Below are 19489 nucleotides of genomic sequence, written 5' to 3' on the forward strand. Positions count from 1 at the left end.
CCACCCCCCTCCACTCCAGCAACCCTCAGTTTGTTTCCTGAGATTAAGAGTCTCTTATGGTTTGTCTCCTTCTCTGGTTTCGTCTTGTTTCATTTTTCCCTCCCTTCCCCTATGATCCTCTGTCTTGTGTCTCAAATTCCTCATATCAGTGAGATCATATACTTGTCTTTCTCTGATTGACTTATTTTGCTCAGCATAATACCTTCCAGTTCCATCCACGTCGTTGCAAATGGCAAGAGTTCATTCCTTTTGATGGCTGCATAATATTCCATTGTATATATATACCATATCTTCTTTATCCATTCATTTGTTGGACAACTAGCTTCTTTCCATAGTTTGGCTATTGTGGACATTGCTGCTATAAACATTGGGGTGCATGTACCCCTTCGTATCACTACATTTCTATCTTTGGGGTAAATACCCAGGGCATCTATGACTTTGAATTGGTAACTTCCACCATATAGTGGAATGGTGCTAAAAGCAGAAATGTAATATAGTTTTAAGCTTTCCTGAGTCTTCTTTAGATCAGGCTTGTTGTTCTCTTGGGAGAAATTCTTAGCCGTTAAATTTACAGGTACTGATTTGATATCATTGGTCTGGGAACCTTCCCCGAGGGGACCATCTTTTAAATTGAAGTGCCCCTACACGACTGGAGGAAAAAAAAACCCGATTTTTTAAAATTAAAAAAGTTGCAAGTTAGCAGGAGAGGAAAGTTATCTAACCTCTTGTTTGGAGCATAGACTATCCTTTAACTTTCTAAGTAAAATGTCATGTTGATAGTATTTACACTATCACGCAAGAAACTTAGGCTGAATTAAGGTAGGGAAGTTCAGTATAGGAAGTGGTATTAGAAAGACGAGTTCAGGGCGCCTGGGTGGCTCAGTTGGTTAAGCGACTGCCTTCGGCTCAGGTCATGATCCTGGAGTCCCGGGATCGAGTCCCACGTCGGGCTCCCTGCTCATCAGGGAGTCTGCCTCTCTCTCTGACCCTCCCCCCTCTCATGCTCTCTCTCTCTATCTCATTCTCTCTCTCAAATAAATAAAATCTTTAAAAAAAAAAAAAAAAAAAAGAAAGACGAGTTCAAAAGAAGAGTTGCCCTCACTGGGCAAATCTTTCTGAGACTCAACTTCCTCACCTGTAAGATGGAGGTAACGATTCTTTCCCAAGTTACCCTGAGGAGTAAATAAGATCATGTATGTGAAAGGACCAGGCTCACACATGCACCTGGACTTTTATTTCACTTTTAAAAATGGTTCAGAGTTGTTAATAAATTCCCAGGGAGCCAGTGTCAAAAAGGGGGATTCTGAATTGGGGGAGGTCCTGAGGAAGGGCTGGGTTGCTGCGTTGGCCGGATATGTCCCCTTCTTCTCCCCCAGACGTTGCATATTATTGAAAGAGACAGACTCTCATCGGCAAGGAGCTGGTTTCTGCCGATCGTCCGTGGACGGCTGGACACGTGGCACAAAGGGAGAGCTCTCGCCTTTGACACGAATTTTTATGTAATCAGCATAAATCAAAATTAGGACTTGCCTTGGAAAACCTTGCATGAAAGGCTTTACACATGCTCTGTAGCTTTCCAAAAGCCTGTCTTCCATATCTACTTGAGACCTATCATCACTGCCCATTACACGTGTATAACCTCTCCTTCCCTGTCTGTTGTCCTTCCCACCTCTTTATTTCAATTAGCAACAACACTGTCATCAGGCTTTCTCATTTAGCCTTTGAAACCTGCCACCGTATACTTCAAATACGTGATTACATTTCACCTCATTCTCAACCAAGTCCAGAAGGTATTCTTCCCCTCAGATTGTGGTGTGGAAATCAAGGTTCCCAGAGATTAAATCACTTCTAAGGTCACAAAGCTAGTATTAGAATGTGAAGAAAAAGTTTTTGAAGCCAGGCTCTGACCCCAGGTTCAATGCCCCTTTCCCATCCTACATTCCCGGTTTGGCTAACAAGAGACAATAGTGAAATTAACGTGCCTCTTGCTGTGATCACAATGGACATTTTAAAAGGTAGCAATAATTATATATTTTGCACCACTTATGCTATTGCAATATTCCATTAATGCAATATCAAGTGATTATAAGAAATGTAACCAAAAAACTGTGGGTTGGGAATAAAGAAAAAAAAAGACATAGTTCTGATGTCTTTCTGAAAGCACGTCTCAATCATCGAGCAGAAATGAACCTAGGCAAGAATGCTTCGCCAATGTAAATATAAATATATATAAAAGAAAACAGTCAGGGTTCAGTTTTGCCAATTTTATTGAACCAATAAAATTCCTACTAATAACAATGAAATAAATTTCTGCAAGTATAAATGTGATACAGTTTAACAAAACCCATTGTTCTGTACCTATAAATAGATTTTCAAAATGTCATAAAAAGTGCAGTTATGAATTGTTGTTAACATGTTTAAACACAGTTCCTTTATTTCAAATGTGTTTGTCTTGACCCACTAACAGTTCCTTCTGCATCTGTTCAAATAATATTACCCATCCCTCCAAAAAAAAAAAAGCCATTAAAGCACTAGAATATTACACATAAACTGATCCATTCAGGTCAGCTTTAGTCAGAATTGTAAAATCAGCAACATAAGAAAAATAAAACCTACTTATACATACAAAAAGCTTTCATGGGTTCTATAATCTCCTTAACTGCTGACTCCCGTGGAGGGCATAATAGTTGAAAAGGCTTATATGGTTAACTACCTTAGACTACTACATCTAGAGCAGGGTCTGGTTTGCCAGAATGAGTTTAAAGTGGCTGTTTATCAAGTCTGCTATTTTCAGAATTGAAACTATAAATATAGGACCGCTGTTTGACGCTGAAAACTGTGTGAAACCTAAATTGCATCAATGATCTATTTGATAAAAGCTTATTCTAATTGAAAAATCTTATATAGTAAGACTGATATATATAGCAGTCTTAAATATCATGTCATCTGCCTCACATTAGTCCAAAGTCACGTGCTTCGTAAAAAAAAATTACAGTAACAAAGCACAGGACTACAAAGGCAAAACATCACAGCTTCTGATTACATTGAATAAAAAGTACCAAGGAACGCAAAAGATAAATCTGTATTAATACTGATGAATTAAAGAACTATAATAGACATTTCACAGCATGCTACATATATCGCTCACAACTGAAGGATAAAATGATGTCTAAAATTGAAAGTCAAGAAGTTGGCAATCTGATTTCATGTGCAATTCAGCTACAAAGTCTTAATATATACATTCATCATGTAGCTGCCCTGCAAAATCAGGATTTTTTTTTTTTTTTTTTAAAAAGAGATTTCAAGTTCAAATCCTATTTCATAAGCTAAAGGATACATCCAGTTCTTCCATGACCAGGAAAGTTATTTTCAGGTTTGAAGGAGCTAATCCGAGGAGCAAGGCCATGTTCCAAGTTGACCTGATGGGGTACTTTCTCACCTTGCTCAGACTGTGCACGTGATGGGACTATTCTATTGGGCATGGAGAAGATGCCAAACTGGCTTGGTTTGCTTCCTGTGTCTATCTTATTTTGAGCTGAAAAGAGTAGATGTGAAGAGAAAGAGGAAGGGAAAAATCGTATTTTCTTTCCAGAGAACATCTATGGATGCAAAGAAAATGTGCACTAGATAAGAGAGTTTGGCTCGCTTTCCTTGATGAACAAGGGCACACTGAACTCTTGCCTTTCCTTCTAGAGAACTCATGAAATTCAGAAAGGAGAAAACAAGTCTCTCAACATCACAAAGGAAACATTTTCCTACCCAACTGATAGGTTTCCTTTATCCTTCCTTTTGATCCTTCCTTATGAGATTTGGAAGTCGGTGGAAATTTGTAAAGGTGGATTAATTTAAGAAAGAGATGTATAGCCACTTTCATTTGCTGAGTGTCATAATGCACACAGCTAATCAGAAGTCATGGGCAATACTTGAGCATTAAAGACCAGAGGTTCTATCCCCCTTTGATAATCTTTCTGTGGAAATTATACATTCATTTTTAAGAGGTTCAACCGAGGGGTACAAGAAAAATAGACTGTTTTAGCAAAATTTATATACCAAAAATTCTATTTATCATACTTATACTTACTAATGTTTGATGTTGTCCTATCAGCTATAAGTAGAATGGTGTGTTTGTTCTAAAGGCTATTTTATAGGGTGTGTTTCATTATCTCGAAGATTTCCACAAGCATTGGGAAAAAAATCAGATATTCCTTCCCCTGCCCCCATTTTTCCTTTTTCAATTCTCTACTTCATGGCGGTGCAGTCATAATTAACTTAAAGCTAGAATGAACACTTCATGACATATGATTTAGTAAAAACCATTCCTTCAGCATCTACTATTGCCTCATTTCTTAACGAGGCATCAATTCACTCCTGGGCCGCTAAAGGCATTTTCCTAGACTCTGCTGTCAGGCTGGGTTGCTCATGAACAGAATGCAAAGCATTCGAATACCACCACAGATTGTAATAATCTCTACTTCTAAGCAGGGTGGGTCATCCTCAGGTCAGACAACCATCGGTAGAGCAACACGCCCCACGTTAGAAACCTGACAGAGTTTCCATCCATGAACGACACAGAGCGCTCACTGGCTGGAGAGGAAGAACTTGCTTCTTCCTCCTCTGTGCACTTGTTCCTTAATGGGAAAGTCTGGGTATACCTGAAATGCAGGCAGGGGAAGACAGACTACAAAGTCAGTGCATTCCTTTTTCATCAAATAGTACTTCCCCCCCGACCCCCCATGACAGCAGGGTAAGAAAGGCGGTGAGCAGCTTAGTCTGACCCGGGAAAGCTTGTCCAAACTCTTATGTACCAATTTTGTGGTATTTTATCTATGTTATATATCAAATGGGCTTGTGTGATCCATTGGGACCACCTAAACACCTTTTATCATATGTCTTTCTATTAGAACTGTGTTTCAAGGCCCAAGCAACAACAATCAAACAAGTATCTGAAACACCACCCATTTATATGCCAGAAATCTCCTGTTCCACTGAAGGGTTACGGATCAATCTGAATTGCTAGAGAATTTTAAATTTACATTCAAATTACTTGGACTGACACCACTATTTATTCCCTAATAGAGATCCAGGTTAGGATGGTAACTCAATCACGTTAAAATCCTGCTAAATGCTAAGTTCTGCATGATAGAAATAGTTCCATTTCCGTATCATGTATAAATATAAAGACTTCTACTTTGATAGAAGGCAAAAATCTTCTACGATTTATTAAAATATGGAAGTAGCATTACTGAACAAGAGAGAGTGAATCCATGAAAAGGTTGGATACTCTGAATTTATAGGCTCTTTGGGGATGAGGTAGAGGACAGCAAGATATTTTGGCAGCTGGGAAAGGGTAGAAGAGTATGGGATGGACAGGATTCCACTCAGTGCTGCATAATATCTGGTAGGGTGTCCAGGGCAAAGGTTAGCCAAAATGTAGCTGGATGGTTGAGGGATTTCGGGGAGCTGGGACAAAGTCATATTCCTAATGAGTTCGGAGAAAAAGTAACTCAGAAAAGTAAATGCTGGTGACTATCAGCAGGTGGCTGGTGATGTTTGGATGGTGAAAAGACCTGCAGACCAACACGGGCTGAGGGATGCAAGCATGTAGAAGGCTGAGGACAGCAAGCGTGTAGAAGGCTGAGGCACTTGGGGGAAAGAAAGCAGGCAGGAAAGGGTGGACTGAATGTAGGTCAGAACTCCCACAGGGGAAGGTTCCTTGATACTAGGTGTGCGATGCTGAGGACGGCCACGCTCAGAGTAATGTTGCACGTGTCCTTGGGAAACCTTTTCCTTCCTCACAGAGCTCTCTCTGCCTCTGCCTCTAGGATCCATTTCACCCCAGCTGTTTTTGTTCTAGGTCTCACCTGAGTGGACACTGCTCACTAAGCCAAATTTAGCATGGAAATCAGCTCCACACACCAGGGCATTTAAGTTCCGGTGACTGAGAGGGATACATTCATGGTACAGTACTGTTCTGAGGAAAGACTCCATAATTTGATTCTCAGTCTCCAGAGGGATACAGTAGGGAAACACAGATGAAGAGGACGGCCACCCAGAGTGGGTTCCGATGATACAAATTAAGTAACTTCACACTCGATCTGAACCAAGGGGCCGCATGTCTCTCAGGGTGCTGTGGAATTATACCACCAAGAAAATTTCAGATACTGTTCATATAGCATTACTGTTGCCTACTTTTTACTCCATGTAAGACCGCCTATTTGCAGAAAAGAAGAAAAAGTCTATTAGATAAAGACAAGAGTTTAAGATCTTGCCTTTCAGAGGAATGATTTCGAACTGTCTTCAAAACACAACACAAACAAAACAAAAACCTCATTTTACTATCACAGTGCAAATCATTTATATCACATGCACTGAAATTTATTTTTTTTTCCCTGATGAACTGTCTTTAAGAGTTTAAAAGAATCTTACGGTCATATATGCATGCACTCTGCACTAAAGTGGTGAACTGTTTTTAAGTATAGATTTTTAATTTTTTTGCCAATCATTTTATTTTGCTGTGGCCTAAAAATCTAAGATTTTGGATTAAAAAACTCTATAAGGTGGAAAAGGAAAAAAACTGCTCTGGAATAATGTTATTTAGTCTTTAGAAGAGTTTAAGAACTTTGGGAGACTTTATAACACAATTAAAATAGGGGCTCTGGTTCAAATATGGTCTTAATATAAAGCTTCCACTGAGTTTTCTGTTCTAAAACAGCCCTGCATCGCTCTGCCATTATCTGGGTTTAAAGCCATAATCAGAGGCCAAGGCCATGGCCCGGATTCCACATTAGCCATCTTTTATGGTAAAAGTACCCCGGATGGGACGAAGAGTCTTCCTGAGACTGAGACAACATACGTGGTTCAAAAAGGTAAAGAAGGTAATGAGCGGTCTCATCTCAGAAAGCCTCTTTTCCACTGGTTATCACAAGTCCACCTGAGGGGGCCTAATCTGAAGGATCAAGTGGGGCGGCTGCTGGGCCACTCCCACAGTCAAGCGATTGGCTTACAGAACAGAGTCACCTTCCGATGGGAGAGTATTCAGGTATTTCCTACGGTGATCTGAGAAATTATGAATTACAACCGAAGCTGGGAAGTAAATAGACATCAATCAAGCATATACATCAGTGGGTTGTTAGACTAATTTTAACATGATAAGCGATGAAGTCAGAGAATTCACATTCGCATGTGCTTTTTTTTTTTTTTTTTCCAAGTACACTTGCACATTTAAAGTTTGGCACAATGTGAGCCCCAAGGTGTAGGTTAGCATATCGTGTAATCACGTCATTACACCAATTGAACCAGATATCTCTTTTAAAAATATCACATTTTAATATAAAAAGCTATACTATAAATTACTACATAGTAAATTCAATACTCTGAAAAAATACCACCCTGGAAAACCACATCAGAATTTCAAGTTTGCGTCAGAGAACGTTCCCAGCAAACTTGCCGTAAAATGGTATTCACACCCTGGAAGGCTGCGCATGCTGTAGCTCAGAAGGTGCTCTAGCACCTCTGGAAGTCAATTTTTCTAAGCTGGTTCACTGAGGTTCATAAATACATTGTTTTGTCTTTGTTTATAGGTCCAAGTCAACTTATGTTCCTGATTACTGATGAGATAGATCAATGCTGAGCTAAAAAGAAACTTCGCTAGAAAAGAGATCTAGTAAAGGCACTAATATTTCCAAAACCCAAACTCCAACTACTTACATTTCTGGGGTAAAAAAATAAAAGACAAAAACTAAGTGGCCATTTTAGTTACTTACACCTTGTTTCCCCTTTTGGTCTAAAGCTCATATGGTGTTCTGTGAGAATTTCTCCTCCTTTTCCATTTATAAAGATCATTTTTAATCCTGTAACACAGGTCACATGCACAACAATATAGGGCTATTAACTGAAAGGATTGTAGGAAAAGAAAAGGAAACAAAACAAAAAAACCAAACCCAGATGTCAGGAATAAAAGATATCCTCAACTTGAAAGTTCTAAGGTTAGGGAAGTCAAATGAACATTTATGCTATCGTCCATGTCTTGTCATTTTCCTACTTTCCTTGCAGTTAATACATATCTGTATAATGTGATGTCGAGTAAAATCAGCATATGGTATATGCAATTAAACAGAAGAGATCTGGCATGAATTCTCTGAATAGTATCTTTAAGTAAACCACCCTGTCTTAAAAAATATTAGTAAATTTTTCCTCACGTGGAAGATTTCAAATGAGATCCTGGGATCTAAAAATGCAGAACCACCTCATATTAGTAGGCTTACAGTCATCTTTCTGTTTTCTTATCTGGAACAAAATCTAAAAGAAAGCAACCTAACATGTTGTACCAGAAAAGGATGATGAATGGAAGGGCAAAATGATCTAATAAAACACGTGTCCACGTTTCTTTCATGAGAGAAAACTCCTATATGACAAGTAAGGAAGTAAGTCTAAGATGAAATCTTTGTGGGAACTCTAATGGAGAATTTTGACGCTATTATTTACTATGAACAAATGGAGCGGTTTTTAAAAAATTAGCATGTTTAAAATTCAAGTCACCCTTAATTAACCAAAAAGTGTTTAAGCAGGGCAGTTCGTGTCCTACTGGATAGCTGTAAGCATCTCTTTAGGCACTTCACTGGTTCATTAACACAATACAAATTAAAGCTATAAACACATAATGTTGTGCTCTGTGAAGATAGTCTAATCAAGCAACATAAACCAATGCAAAAATGTGACTTTTTGGATGCTTATTCCTCCCCTAAGACTTGATATCTTTTTAAAACCAGTTGTCCAAAGAGATTTTTTTTTTTTTCCTGGGGAAGGGGGTGCTTTGGCATTAGGAAAAGAATATTGTTCAACCCCAGTAAGGCAAAAGCCTTGTGCGATAAAGAAATCGGAACAAAATTTCTTTATGGCTCTGTTCAAAAGGACACTTCTGCAATGACATAATGGGGGGAAAGTTCAGTGGAGTATTTTTTCCAACATATTGCACTTTTTTTGTTGTTGTTGCTGTTCAATCACATTAATGCATAGAAACAAAATTTTTACCTTTGAATATTCAACTGTTCAACCCATTAGAAGAAAAATCATGGGAAAGAAGTTCTAAAGGCCTACCAGGAAAAAATACAAGTATATTAACCTTCCTCTGCTTACTGCAATATAGAAAACACTATGAGAAAAGAAAAATGTGCAAAGAAACTTTTTGGTCAGTCATGTGTGGGTACAGGCTTGTATGTGCCGACTGAATGAACTGTGAGCAGCCCTGTGAGCACTGATTATTCCGGTGACTGAGGATGGCTGTCAGTGATAGAAAGGATTGTGCATAATTTCACTTTTCATATATACATCTGATAAGGAAAACGGAAACTTCTGTTTCAGAAGAGAAAGAAAACAGCTGAATTTGGCATTTCAGTAGCATGCTATAGAATTCATCATGATTAATTTCACATTAAATTATGGACAATGGCTGTATCACATTTCACGTTATCGCCAATAGCAGTAAAAAAAACAAAACAAAAACAAAAACAAACAAAAAAACCACAAACAGTGCCTGACAAATAATCTCCTGGGGACACAGATATGTGTCCTGTGAGCAGCTTAGTTCAACAGCGCATGCTTTTCCTCCACCAGATTTAGGACACAACATTAAAAGTTTAGAATGGCCAGAGGAGGTCATTCTGTGCTGTATTTCCAATATCTGAAAAACAATTGCTTGAGCAGATTGTAAGCGCTTTTCCTTATTTAAAAAAAAAAAAAGGAAGGAAAAGAAAAGAATACACATACATACAAACCCAAAAGCGCTGAAGTTAAGCATTAATAAACCAGGTTCATGATTTATGATCAGTATCCAAAAAATCCAACTATGAAACAATGCAAAGTAGTGCTCCTCAGTATTATTTTTGCAATTGTTAGTAATGTTAAGCATCAAGAAAAATAAAACACATCATTGCACATTACAGCCGCCAAAAAGAACGGCTAAACTTTGACACTAGAGAATTGAATAATTTTTGATGCTACATCACAAACAGCTTCTGATGTATATCTTGTGTGAAAAGGTCTTTACACACATAGGACATTTTCGCTGGGTGATGATGCTTCAGGTCAAATGCCGAGTTATGGCACGAAGCGCATAAAGTAGTTCAGCTTGCATCCGTGCTTCCATTAAAAGTAGATTTACGTGAACCTAGAAATGAAAATGTTATCTCCTTAGTGACCAGTATAAACAATTGGAAAAAACTTACTTTTTTTTTTTTAACATATCATACATTCACAAAGGTTTATCACACGTACAGGCGTATCTATGCGTGTAAATGACTTAACACTCATTCACAAAACTGTCTGTAAAAAAGAAATGGGTCTTGTGAGCAGTAAAAATGACCTCTAAAAGCCTGGAAAATACCAATCATTATGTCAGAATATATGTTAGGTAAAGCCAATCAATCTTCTGGATTATGCAATAACTTTTTTTTTTTTTTAAAGATTTTATTTATTTGACACAGAGAGAGCAACAGCGAGAGAGGGAACACAAGCAGGGGGAGTGTAAGAGGGAGAAGCAGGCTTCCTGCGTAACAGGGAACTCGATGTGGGGCTCGATCCCAGGACCCTGGGATCATGACCTGAGTGGAAGGCAGACGCTTAACGACTGAGCCACCCAGGCGCCCCTATGCAATAACTTTTTAAAAATATTTTTATAAATGACAACTTTCCTGCAAGTGATACTTTCTTCCAGTTGTCAAATCTTATAGGGCTAAAAATCAGCTCTACATTCATTAGAGCCTATGTTCACTCCTTGGAAAGCTTTTAAAAACATTTCTTACTGTGTACTTGAAAGATACTAAGGTGAAAACCTGAAGCCGAAAGCAGTTTGTAATTAGTGTCTGGTCCTTGTTAGACAGGCATAGCTTCCCTGGAGTATTTCAGATACAACTGTGAACAAGCCTCTAAGTTTTAGGGGAGATATACCTCAGCTGATAGGTTAAAATTAATACCCACATATTTTCGAAACTTACTACAGAGAAATGTTTTTGATATTACATTTATTTTGATAACCTCTACAGGTTAGATATACTGTTAGACATATTCTCTTGATGAGTAAAGAGAATTTCTAGATACAACTTAGTAAAGGAAGAAAATCTAATGCAAACATGTGAACAGGGTATAAAGATCCATCGAGAAGAGATGCGGGCAGTAAAATGGGTATTTATCTGATGTGTGATTGGCTCTAAGACTTCCAAAAATCAGTTAGGTTTGGAGGCCATAACATTCTCTGCTAAGATCATAGAATTAATTAGTGAATACTAAGACCCTAAAGAGATTTTCTTACTCTCAAAAGCTTGGAAACTGTGGTATAAATGAAGAGTCTTGGACGTACAGGTCAAAAAGACCTAGGCTTTAAGGCCAGTTTTTACACTACAATGTTGGTAAAGATCCTTAACATTTACTAGGTCTTAAATAACGATTCCTATATATTTCATCCAAAGAAATATTCTTAGATAATGGTGCATACATTTGGCTCAAAGGTCATGCATTGTATCGTCAAAATACTAAATTACCAAATTGGAATGAGAAAACTATTGTTCTAGTAAGTTAACTCTAATGGCTAGAGTTAATCTCTCAACGGAGATACCTTCTGGGCCTGGCACAATCACCCCCAACACATCTCCTTAGGTTTGATTTTTATTAATCATGAGAATGGTAGACATTTTCCTAAAGGTACTTTAAAAATATCAATCTCCAGATCCAGCCGTTCAAAGGCAGATGCTACACGTGTACAGTACACACCATGTTGGCCAAAACATATAACCAAAATTTAGTTAATATTCAATAAACTGGAATTTAAACACGTTTTTAAAAGACGGCCGGATGATGCCACTTCCTTTTCTTTAATGGCACTAACTTATCAATATTTTCCTGTGTAATTTTTCCTGATCATTACGAACTACACTGAACACGTGCCTAAGGTGTCTATAACATCGAGTCACGAAACACACCTTTTCTGAGTGCTTGAACTGACGCCAGTAACTATCATACATGCGCTTGGTGGTTCTCTCCGGATAGCAGGTCACCGTCTTAATGTAAACCTTCAGGCTTCGTTCAAGTAATTGATTAACTTCTCCGTAATCATAGTCATCATACCTACGAGCCAAAGACAAACGACAAAATCAAAATTTCTGATTTCTAAGTTGGTATCAAGAGACGTTGATTGTCTAGCAATTCGATACCAAAAACTCATTAACTAACTGTTGTCACAAATATTTACTGAGTGCCTATTAGGTGCCGTGTCCTTTTCGTGTAGCTTTCCAGGCAGCGGTGATACACGGGTGAACAGAGTAAACAAAAATCCCCGGTCTCAGGGAATTTCAACCCTTCTGGAGAAGGAAGGAAAAAAATAGACAAGCATGTGATATGCTGGGGGTGTTCACTGCCGTGGAGGGAAAGGGAAACGAGGCTGTGAGAAGAGAAGCTGTGGTTTTAGGGAGGGGGCGAGGCTGCCATCTGAGGAGAAGGCACCAGCGGAGAGCCCTGCGGCGCGAGTCATAGGTGGGGGGGAGGGGGGGCAGAGGGAGCGATCCACTGTGTCCCAGGCTGCTGACGTATCAAATGCGACAGGAACTGAGCCCTGAGCCCCGGAAGCAGCCGCGCGGGGGTCACAGGTAACCTTGCCGAGAGTGCTTCTGTTGGTGTGGTGCCGCAGTGCGTCCAAGAGGGAATGGGGGATAAAACGGTGACAGCCAACAGACAACACTTCGTCAAAGAGATGGGCTGTGCGTGGGAGCGGGAGGACGAGGCAACGGCCAGAAGGAAAAGAAGGATGAAGAGAGGATTTTTTTCTAAAGATGAGAGAAGTCACAGCATTGTGTGTATACTGATGGGAAAGATCCAGTGAAGAGGGTAAAGTTGATTTTGCAGGAGAGACAAAGAAAGAATTTTTTTTTTTTTTAAGTTAGGGGCTTGAACTCACGACCCTGAGGTGGAGACCAGAGCTGAGATCGAGAGTTGGACGCTTAACTGACTGAGCCACCCAGGTGCCCCTGGAAGGAGGAACTTTTATTTTTAATTAAAGTTGGCATACAATATGATATTAGTTATAGGTGCAGGACACAGTGATTCAACATTAATATCCTTCACAAAATGCTCCCCACAAATGTAGTTACCATCTGTCACCATACAAAGTTACTACAGTCTTACTGACTAGAGTCCCTGGACTGAAACACTCTATCACCATAACTTACCTATTTTATAACTGGAACTTTTACCTCTTGATCTCCTTCACCTATTTTGCCCTCTCCTTCCCCTCCCCCGACAGCCACCAGTTTGTTCTCTGTATCAGTCTGTTTGTTTCTTGGTTTTGCTTTTTAGATCCACCCACAGGTGAAGTTATACCGTTCTTGTCTTTCTCTGGCTTATTGCACTTAGCATTATACCTTCTAGGTTTGTCCATGTTGTCACAAATAGCAAGATCTCATTCTTCTTTGTGGCTGAGTAATATTCCATTGTGTGTGTATATACACATACATACATACGCATATATACAATATGTACATATACATATATACAATATATTATCTATCTATCTACCACATTTTCTTTACCTCGAATAGGGATCTTTAAATGAGAGGAAATGGGAGTTTGTGCCCAGAGGGCTATAACAGTTCATCCATCACAAGAGAGAAGAGAGAGCAGAGTCAATGGGCACAGAGACAAACGGCAGGGTAAATGCAGTAGTGGGAGATTGTGGGATTTCTCTTCTATATTTTCAGTTAATTTTTAACCCAAACATATGCTTAGTTAAGTATTCAAAGATCTTATATGAGCTTTATTTGGTAGCATCCAACAGATAGACACCATAACATTTGTCATGTATTGTCTTGAACATAATTTATCACAATTGAATTAAATTACTAGTATTTATTTTTCTTAAATTAGGTAGTTACGGCATACGTGTCTTAAAATGTGATGATTCTGTGTTAACTTATTGTCTGGAATGGTAAATGAGCAAATAGCATTGTTAACTATTTACCATCATAACAGTGTCTTCTAGGTAGAATGCTGGACTATTAGTTGAGGTTTCAGGAAAATTTTTTTACATTAAAATTATAGAAAATACTTTGCTTAGCAAACTGAATTCCAATTCCATTCCATAAAGGCTTTCTGATACTACATTAGAAAGGATATAGTAGAGTCAAATTGAATGTATTCATAACTGGGAATTTTTTCTTTCTGCAAATTTATCTCCATAAACGCCTTCAAAACCCAGCTCAAAAAGGCACATTCTCCCAAAAAAGCTTTCCTGATTAGATCATTCAATCTCATTCACTCATTTACTCACTGTCCTCTCAATGCCAATTTTCTAAATTTAGAGGCCATTAATTTATATTGACTGATAGTTTCATTTTAGTGTTCTTATGTGAGCTTTATGAGGACACAATCTATCCTAGTTTTATTTATACCCTAATTACCATTCCTTTAAAAATAAACAAACAAACAGTCATTTATCACAGTGAGCTAAAGGGGCACAATAAACGTTTTTTAACTGCCTAATTCTTCCAGGAAGGATTCTTAAATTGAGTCTGATTCTATTGTATCCCCCAATGATTACTGATTTTTTCCCCCTCCTTAGTAAATTCTCATTACTGTATTTATAGGTACATGCTAAGATTCCCAACAGTTAAACAAGGAAAAATGTTTTTCTATATAATGGAAGTCATTTTTCAAAATCAGAAGTCCACATGTAATACTTTCTCCTCAGTACTATATAGCACTAAACAGGACAGGAGCAAGACTCGTGCCAGAATTTTCATTTAGAAACATTTAAAACTGTCTTGACAATGAACATACCTGATTCCAAACATACAGTGAACATAGTTAAATAAAGCTCTGCGCAGCGTGGTTGTGTCAACATCCTCATGGGTGGCCATAGTGTTATAGGTGAGATTGTAGACCATGCGGAACTTCTCATCAAGAAGATGTCCAATGTCAGAATAAAGTCTGTTCACCAGGGAGAACCCATGATTTTCCCAGGTGTAGTCCTAAAAGAAGAAATTGTATCCAGTTACAAAATGGGCAGTCTCCATTTAAATTCCATGTTTGTAGTAAATATAACTACTGAAGCAAGTAAGTGAAGATATTTCAAATATAATTCTAAGTTGATAGCTTTACTAAGAACCCTTCACATCGGTTCATGGATCAAAGTGCCATGTAGTTTCCTCAGTGGGGTCCATGGTTTGACATGTTGGTGATGAACTCTGGCCACCTCCTGTGGTTGGGTACTATGCTAACTACACCCTTATCTGGAAGAACCCCAGAAAATCTGAGAATATTCCTATGTGACCAAACCTACTCAGTGACCAAACCTACTCAGTGACAGTTAGAAGATCAGTGAAACAAGTGCAAAGTAGTCTGTCTTAATTCAAACTTCCACTCTCTTTAGGAGCCACATCACTACTGTGGCTCTGTTTTCTAGGGGTTGGTGGGGTAGCCCTTAAGCCCATAACTACTGGTATATGATCTTATTACAAAATGCTATTTTATTATAAATGTAACTTTATCACTTGATTTCCTCCCTGCTCCTCTCAAAAAAAAAAAAAAAAGGTATGAACATTGTACAATTACTATGTGATAATGCAAGTAACTGAGTAAGACCATTTCCTTTTGCCTTCTTAGAGGGGAGAAACATTGAAATAATAATTCATCTACTGGAAGATCAAATTAGACTAGGCCAAAAACTAGGTTACATAAAAAGATCTACAGACTCTATCAAAATGACCATTAGTTTCTTTAGAAGTCAATGTATTTACATCTCAACATTTCACAGTTAAAATGACAGTATTTCTTCTCTAGTTTCTATGAATTAAAGGCGTCTTATATACCTGAGCTCGGAATGTTGGCAAATGTTCTTCTCCTCGTCTGGCAAAGTCCTCATACCCAAAACCAGGGTCTTCAATATATCGGGAGACATCAGATGTTATAATCATGTCATCTTCAAAATCTAAGGACAATAATGAACAATCTAGAATAAAGGAAACTGTGCACAGAACAATGAAACTGCTCCATTTCCCCCCACTTTTTAGCTTTTCCATGGATTTCTGAAGTGACAATACTGACTTCCTGGCTTAAGTTTTGAATTCAATTTCAATTCAATTTCATTACCAAATACTGGCAATCTTAACTTTTAACTGTACTTGTCTGGGCAAAAACATGACTACACTGAAATATCTAAGCAGTAGCAGCAAAGAATCAATATACTAGCTTTACTTATTCAGAAGGGGAATATAGCACAGGGCTTTGAGTATAGAGCTTAAACATTTTTTGAACTCTTGCGCGATGAAGTGGGATGTGGGGAAAGAGACGAGATGAAGGTGAAAGACCACTTGAGTGGAATTTAATGTTAAGATAGATTTCGTTAAAATTCCATGGTGCTTCATCTGAATGTGTTCATGCTGAAAATTAGTGCAATCTCGTCCATTTTTAGCTCACAAAGAGGCATTTAGGGAGAAGGCCTGGGAAGGGAATTGGGACAGGGAAGAAAGTGGCCTTCTGGGTACCACCATTATTCTGAGTTGACTTGGGCGCTAAACAGGAAGGGTCAGTTTGAGAAAATTCATTGAGTTTTATGCCTAACCTATGTGCGCTTTTCTATGCACATGGAAATAAAAAGGCATACAACGTATGAAGTAAAACAACGTGCTAATGAGATTGTGATCAGAATATTATAAATATGGCATTCAGGAAGATAGGAAGACTACAACCATCTTTTAAGACAGCTGACTTCTGCATACTTGATAATATTAAAAATTTACCACTGAAAAATTTTAAATGCCCAATGCATGTGATTGTCATTTAAAGAAAATTCTAACTCACTTTTTTTTTTTTAGGGCAGTCTGTCTTTATAATTACCTTTTTCTCATTTCAACCACTGAAAGGGAATGAACAACCATTATTTACTACCTCCTACTCTAGAAAATGAACATACTGTTTCCAAAATAATAAAAAAAAAGCTCCTTCCATGCAAAGAACAATATTTTCTTAAGTATTTTAATCAATATCAAATAAATGCAATACTTAATAATTAATAAACAACTATTAGTTTTTAAAACAATTTTTAACATTTTATTTATTTATTTGAGAGAGAGAGAGAAAGAGAGCATGAGTGGGGGTGAGGGTCATAGGGAGAGAGAGAGGCAGACACCTCGCTGAGCAGGGAAGCCCGACTTGGAGCTCAATCCCAGGATCCTGAGATCATGACCTGAGCTGAAGGCAGACGCTTAACCCACTGAGCCACCCAGGTGCCCCACTTAAACAGTTTGGTGGCATAAAAACTATAATTCTTAACTGGACAGTCTTGAGAGGCTTAAAAGAACAGGTACAATTATAGTAATTCATCCAAAAGATGTAGTAAATTAGTAGTGTCTTCATTCTCTTTAATCTTTGCTATTTCATGAAAATCCTAGCAATAATTATTCTTTCCTCACAGGGTTTTAACCTTTCCTTAGGTCACTGCCATGGCCTAACAGGGTGCTCGATAATGGCAGGAAAGATGAAGTATCCAGGCTACCCAACTTTGGAAATATTAAAATTCTTACCTAACTTCTTTACTACCCATAACGCGAAGAGACTGACATTTGTTGAGTATTTTTTTTTTTTTTTTTTTTTGTCAGAGAGAGAGATTGAGAGCGCAAGCAGGGGGAGTGGCACGCAGGAGAGGGAGAAGCAGACTCCCCGCTGAGCAAAGAGCCCGATGCAGGACTCCATCCCAGGACCCCGGGATTGTGACCTGATCCAAAGGCAGACGCTTCATTGACTGAGCCACCCAGGTGTCCCTGTTGAGTACTTAATATATACCAGGTACTATGCTATGTGCTTAATACCTATTTTTTGTTTGATTAATGCAAAATAAATATCTTGTTAAGAAATTAGTAAACTGTAAGCTACGAATAGCATCGTCAGTATTGTCAGTAAGAACTACAATGTGAATTAGTTTAGGATGGTGTGGAAAACTTGTAAACACTGAGCTACTTAATTTGATCTGAAGCTTGTAAGTGACTTTCAGTTTTCTAAATCGAAATCTTGGGCTTATCGCTAGCCCAACCCATGACCACTGCATTGTCTCATCAGGCTGCAGGACTGTGTTTGGGTAAATGGAAATACTTTGAAATCAGCATTTTCAATGCTTTGTCTCTCCATGTTTATCAACGAGGTTATGCCTTCCTTAATTCAGTCCATCACATACTCATCAATAGAAATGAAGCAAAAAAATTGAAAACATAGTTAGTGATTGCTGAGGCTGCTAGGAAAACTAGGAGTTTTGTGGGCTGTGAAGTAAAATCAAACCAAGAACAGTGAGTGAGAACTAACGTCTGCACAACAGTTTCTGCCCTGATGTGATCTCTCCACCCACACTGCACAAGCAGTTGGTTTCACTGGGCAAATACCAATTCTGAAGTTGACTATTACACAGCTGATTCATTTGATGTTGATGTTAGTTTTTGATTTGTCCACAAACATTTTCTAGTTGTCATATGACTTGGAAACATTTTAAAATAAACAATAATGAGTAACTGGAATCAAACAAGATAGAATTTATCCTACGGATAATATTCATTTATTCATTTTAAAATTAGGAGTCAATCAAGACCTGTTTTCTAGACCATTTTGTCCACAGAAAGAAATGTACAAAGGTCTCTCAAACTACAAATACTTTTTTTTTCAAATTCATTTTAAGAAGTTAAAACCAGTACTCTGACCAACAAATCTAAAACTCCAGTTTTAATTCTATCTAAACAAATATTTCAAAGTCTGGACTCAAAGGAAATAGTAGTTTGCACACTGGCTGCTTTCTCTGCCCCAAACATAATATAGAAAACACTCTACTAGAGTAATGGAACAGCTTTCTAACTTGAAAAACAAAAAGAATAAGAGTTGGTTAACTCTGTTACCAAGCTATAGAATACTACCTCTGTAGAACATTTTAAACGTTTATTTTCTTCAAAAGGTTTGAAAAGCTATTCTTAGAGTCTCCACATGGAATCTGGAATGCTTTATCACACGGGTCAAATCAAAAAATTCACTACAGAAAAAAATACATTTCTATTTCCATTTTAAAACATGGTAAGATTATAAAAAGGACTCAGTTAGCCACTCTACCAAGTCGTTTTTCTGTTACCTTTGTGTGACCAGCAAATGTAGTACTGGGAATGGTTAAGAGTAAACAATGAAATGATTTATTTCCTTGACTGATTTACAAATGATACAGCCTCTTCTGTCAAAATTAGAACATAATTTTTGGTGAGGATCTAAGACTTGCTAGTCAAAATTCACTACTGTATAAGGCAGGAGTCCCTGCTCAAGGATCCAAGAAAGTAGAGGCTGGGATCCAAAATATATTTTCAAGGGGCGCCTGGGTGGCTCAGTCAGGTGTGTCCGACTCTTGATCTCAGCTCAGGTCTTGATCTTGGGGTCGTGAGTTCAAGCCCCACATTGGGCTCCATGCTGGGCATGGAGTCTACTT

The 19489-nt window shown here is 38.2% G+C and overlaps 1 protein-coding gene across 1 annotated transcript in view; it reads right to left on the bottom strand.

Moving 5' to 3' along the window:
• Positions 1-2249: 2249 nt before the first annotated feature.
• Positions 2250-19489, bottom strand: part of SESN3 (sestrin 3) — a 75764-nt gene continuing 58524 nt past the window's right edge. The window contains exons 7-10 of the mRNA XM_006744905.3: positions 15852-15970; positions 14821-15011; positions 11973-12117; positions 2250-10165 (exon numbers count right to left, since the gene is read on the bottom strand). Of these exons, the coding sequence (XP_006744968.1) occupies positions 10079-10165; positions 11973-12117; positions 14821-15011; positions 15852-15970 (542 nt within the window). The 3' untranslated portion in view covers positions 2250-10078. The remainder of the gene's footprint in view (positions 10166-11972; positions 12118-14820; positions 15012-15851; positions 15971-19489) is intronic.

The sequence above is a fragment of the Leptonychotes weddellii genome, chromosome 11 (assembly GCF_054177405.1).
Source record: "Leptonychotes weddellii isolate Sample4059 chromosome 11, ASM5417740v2, whole genome shotgun sequence".
Lineage (NCBI taxonomy): Eukaryota > Metazoa > Chordata > Mammalia > Carnivora > Phocidae > Leptonychotes > Leptonychotes weddellii.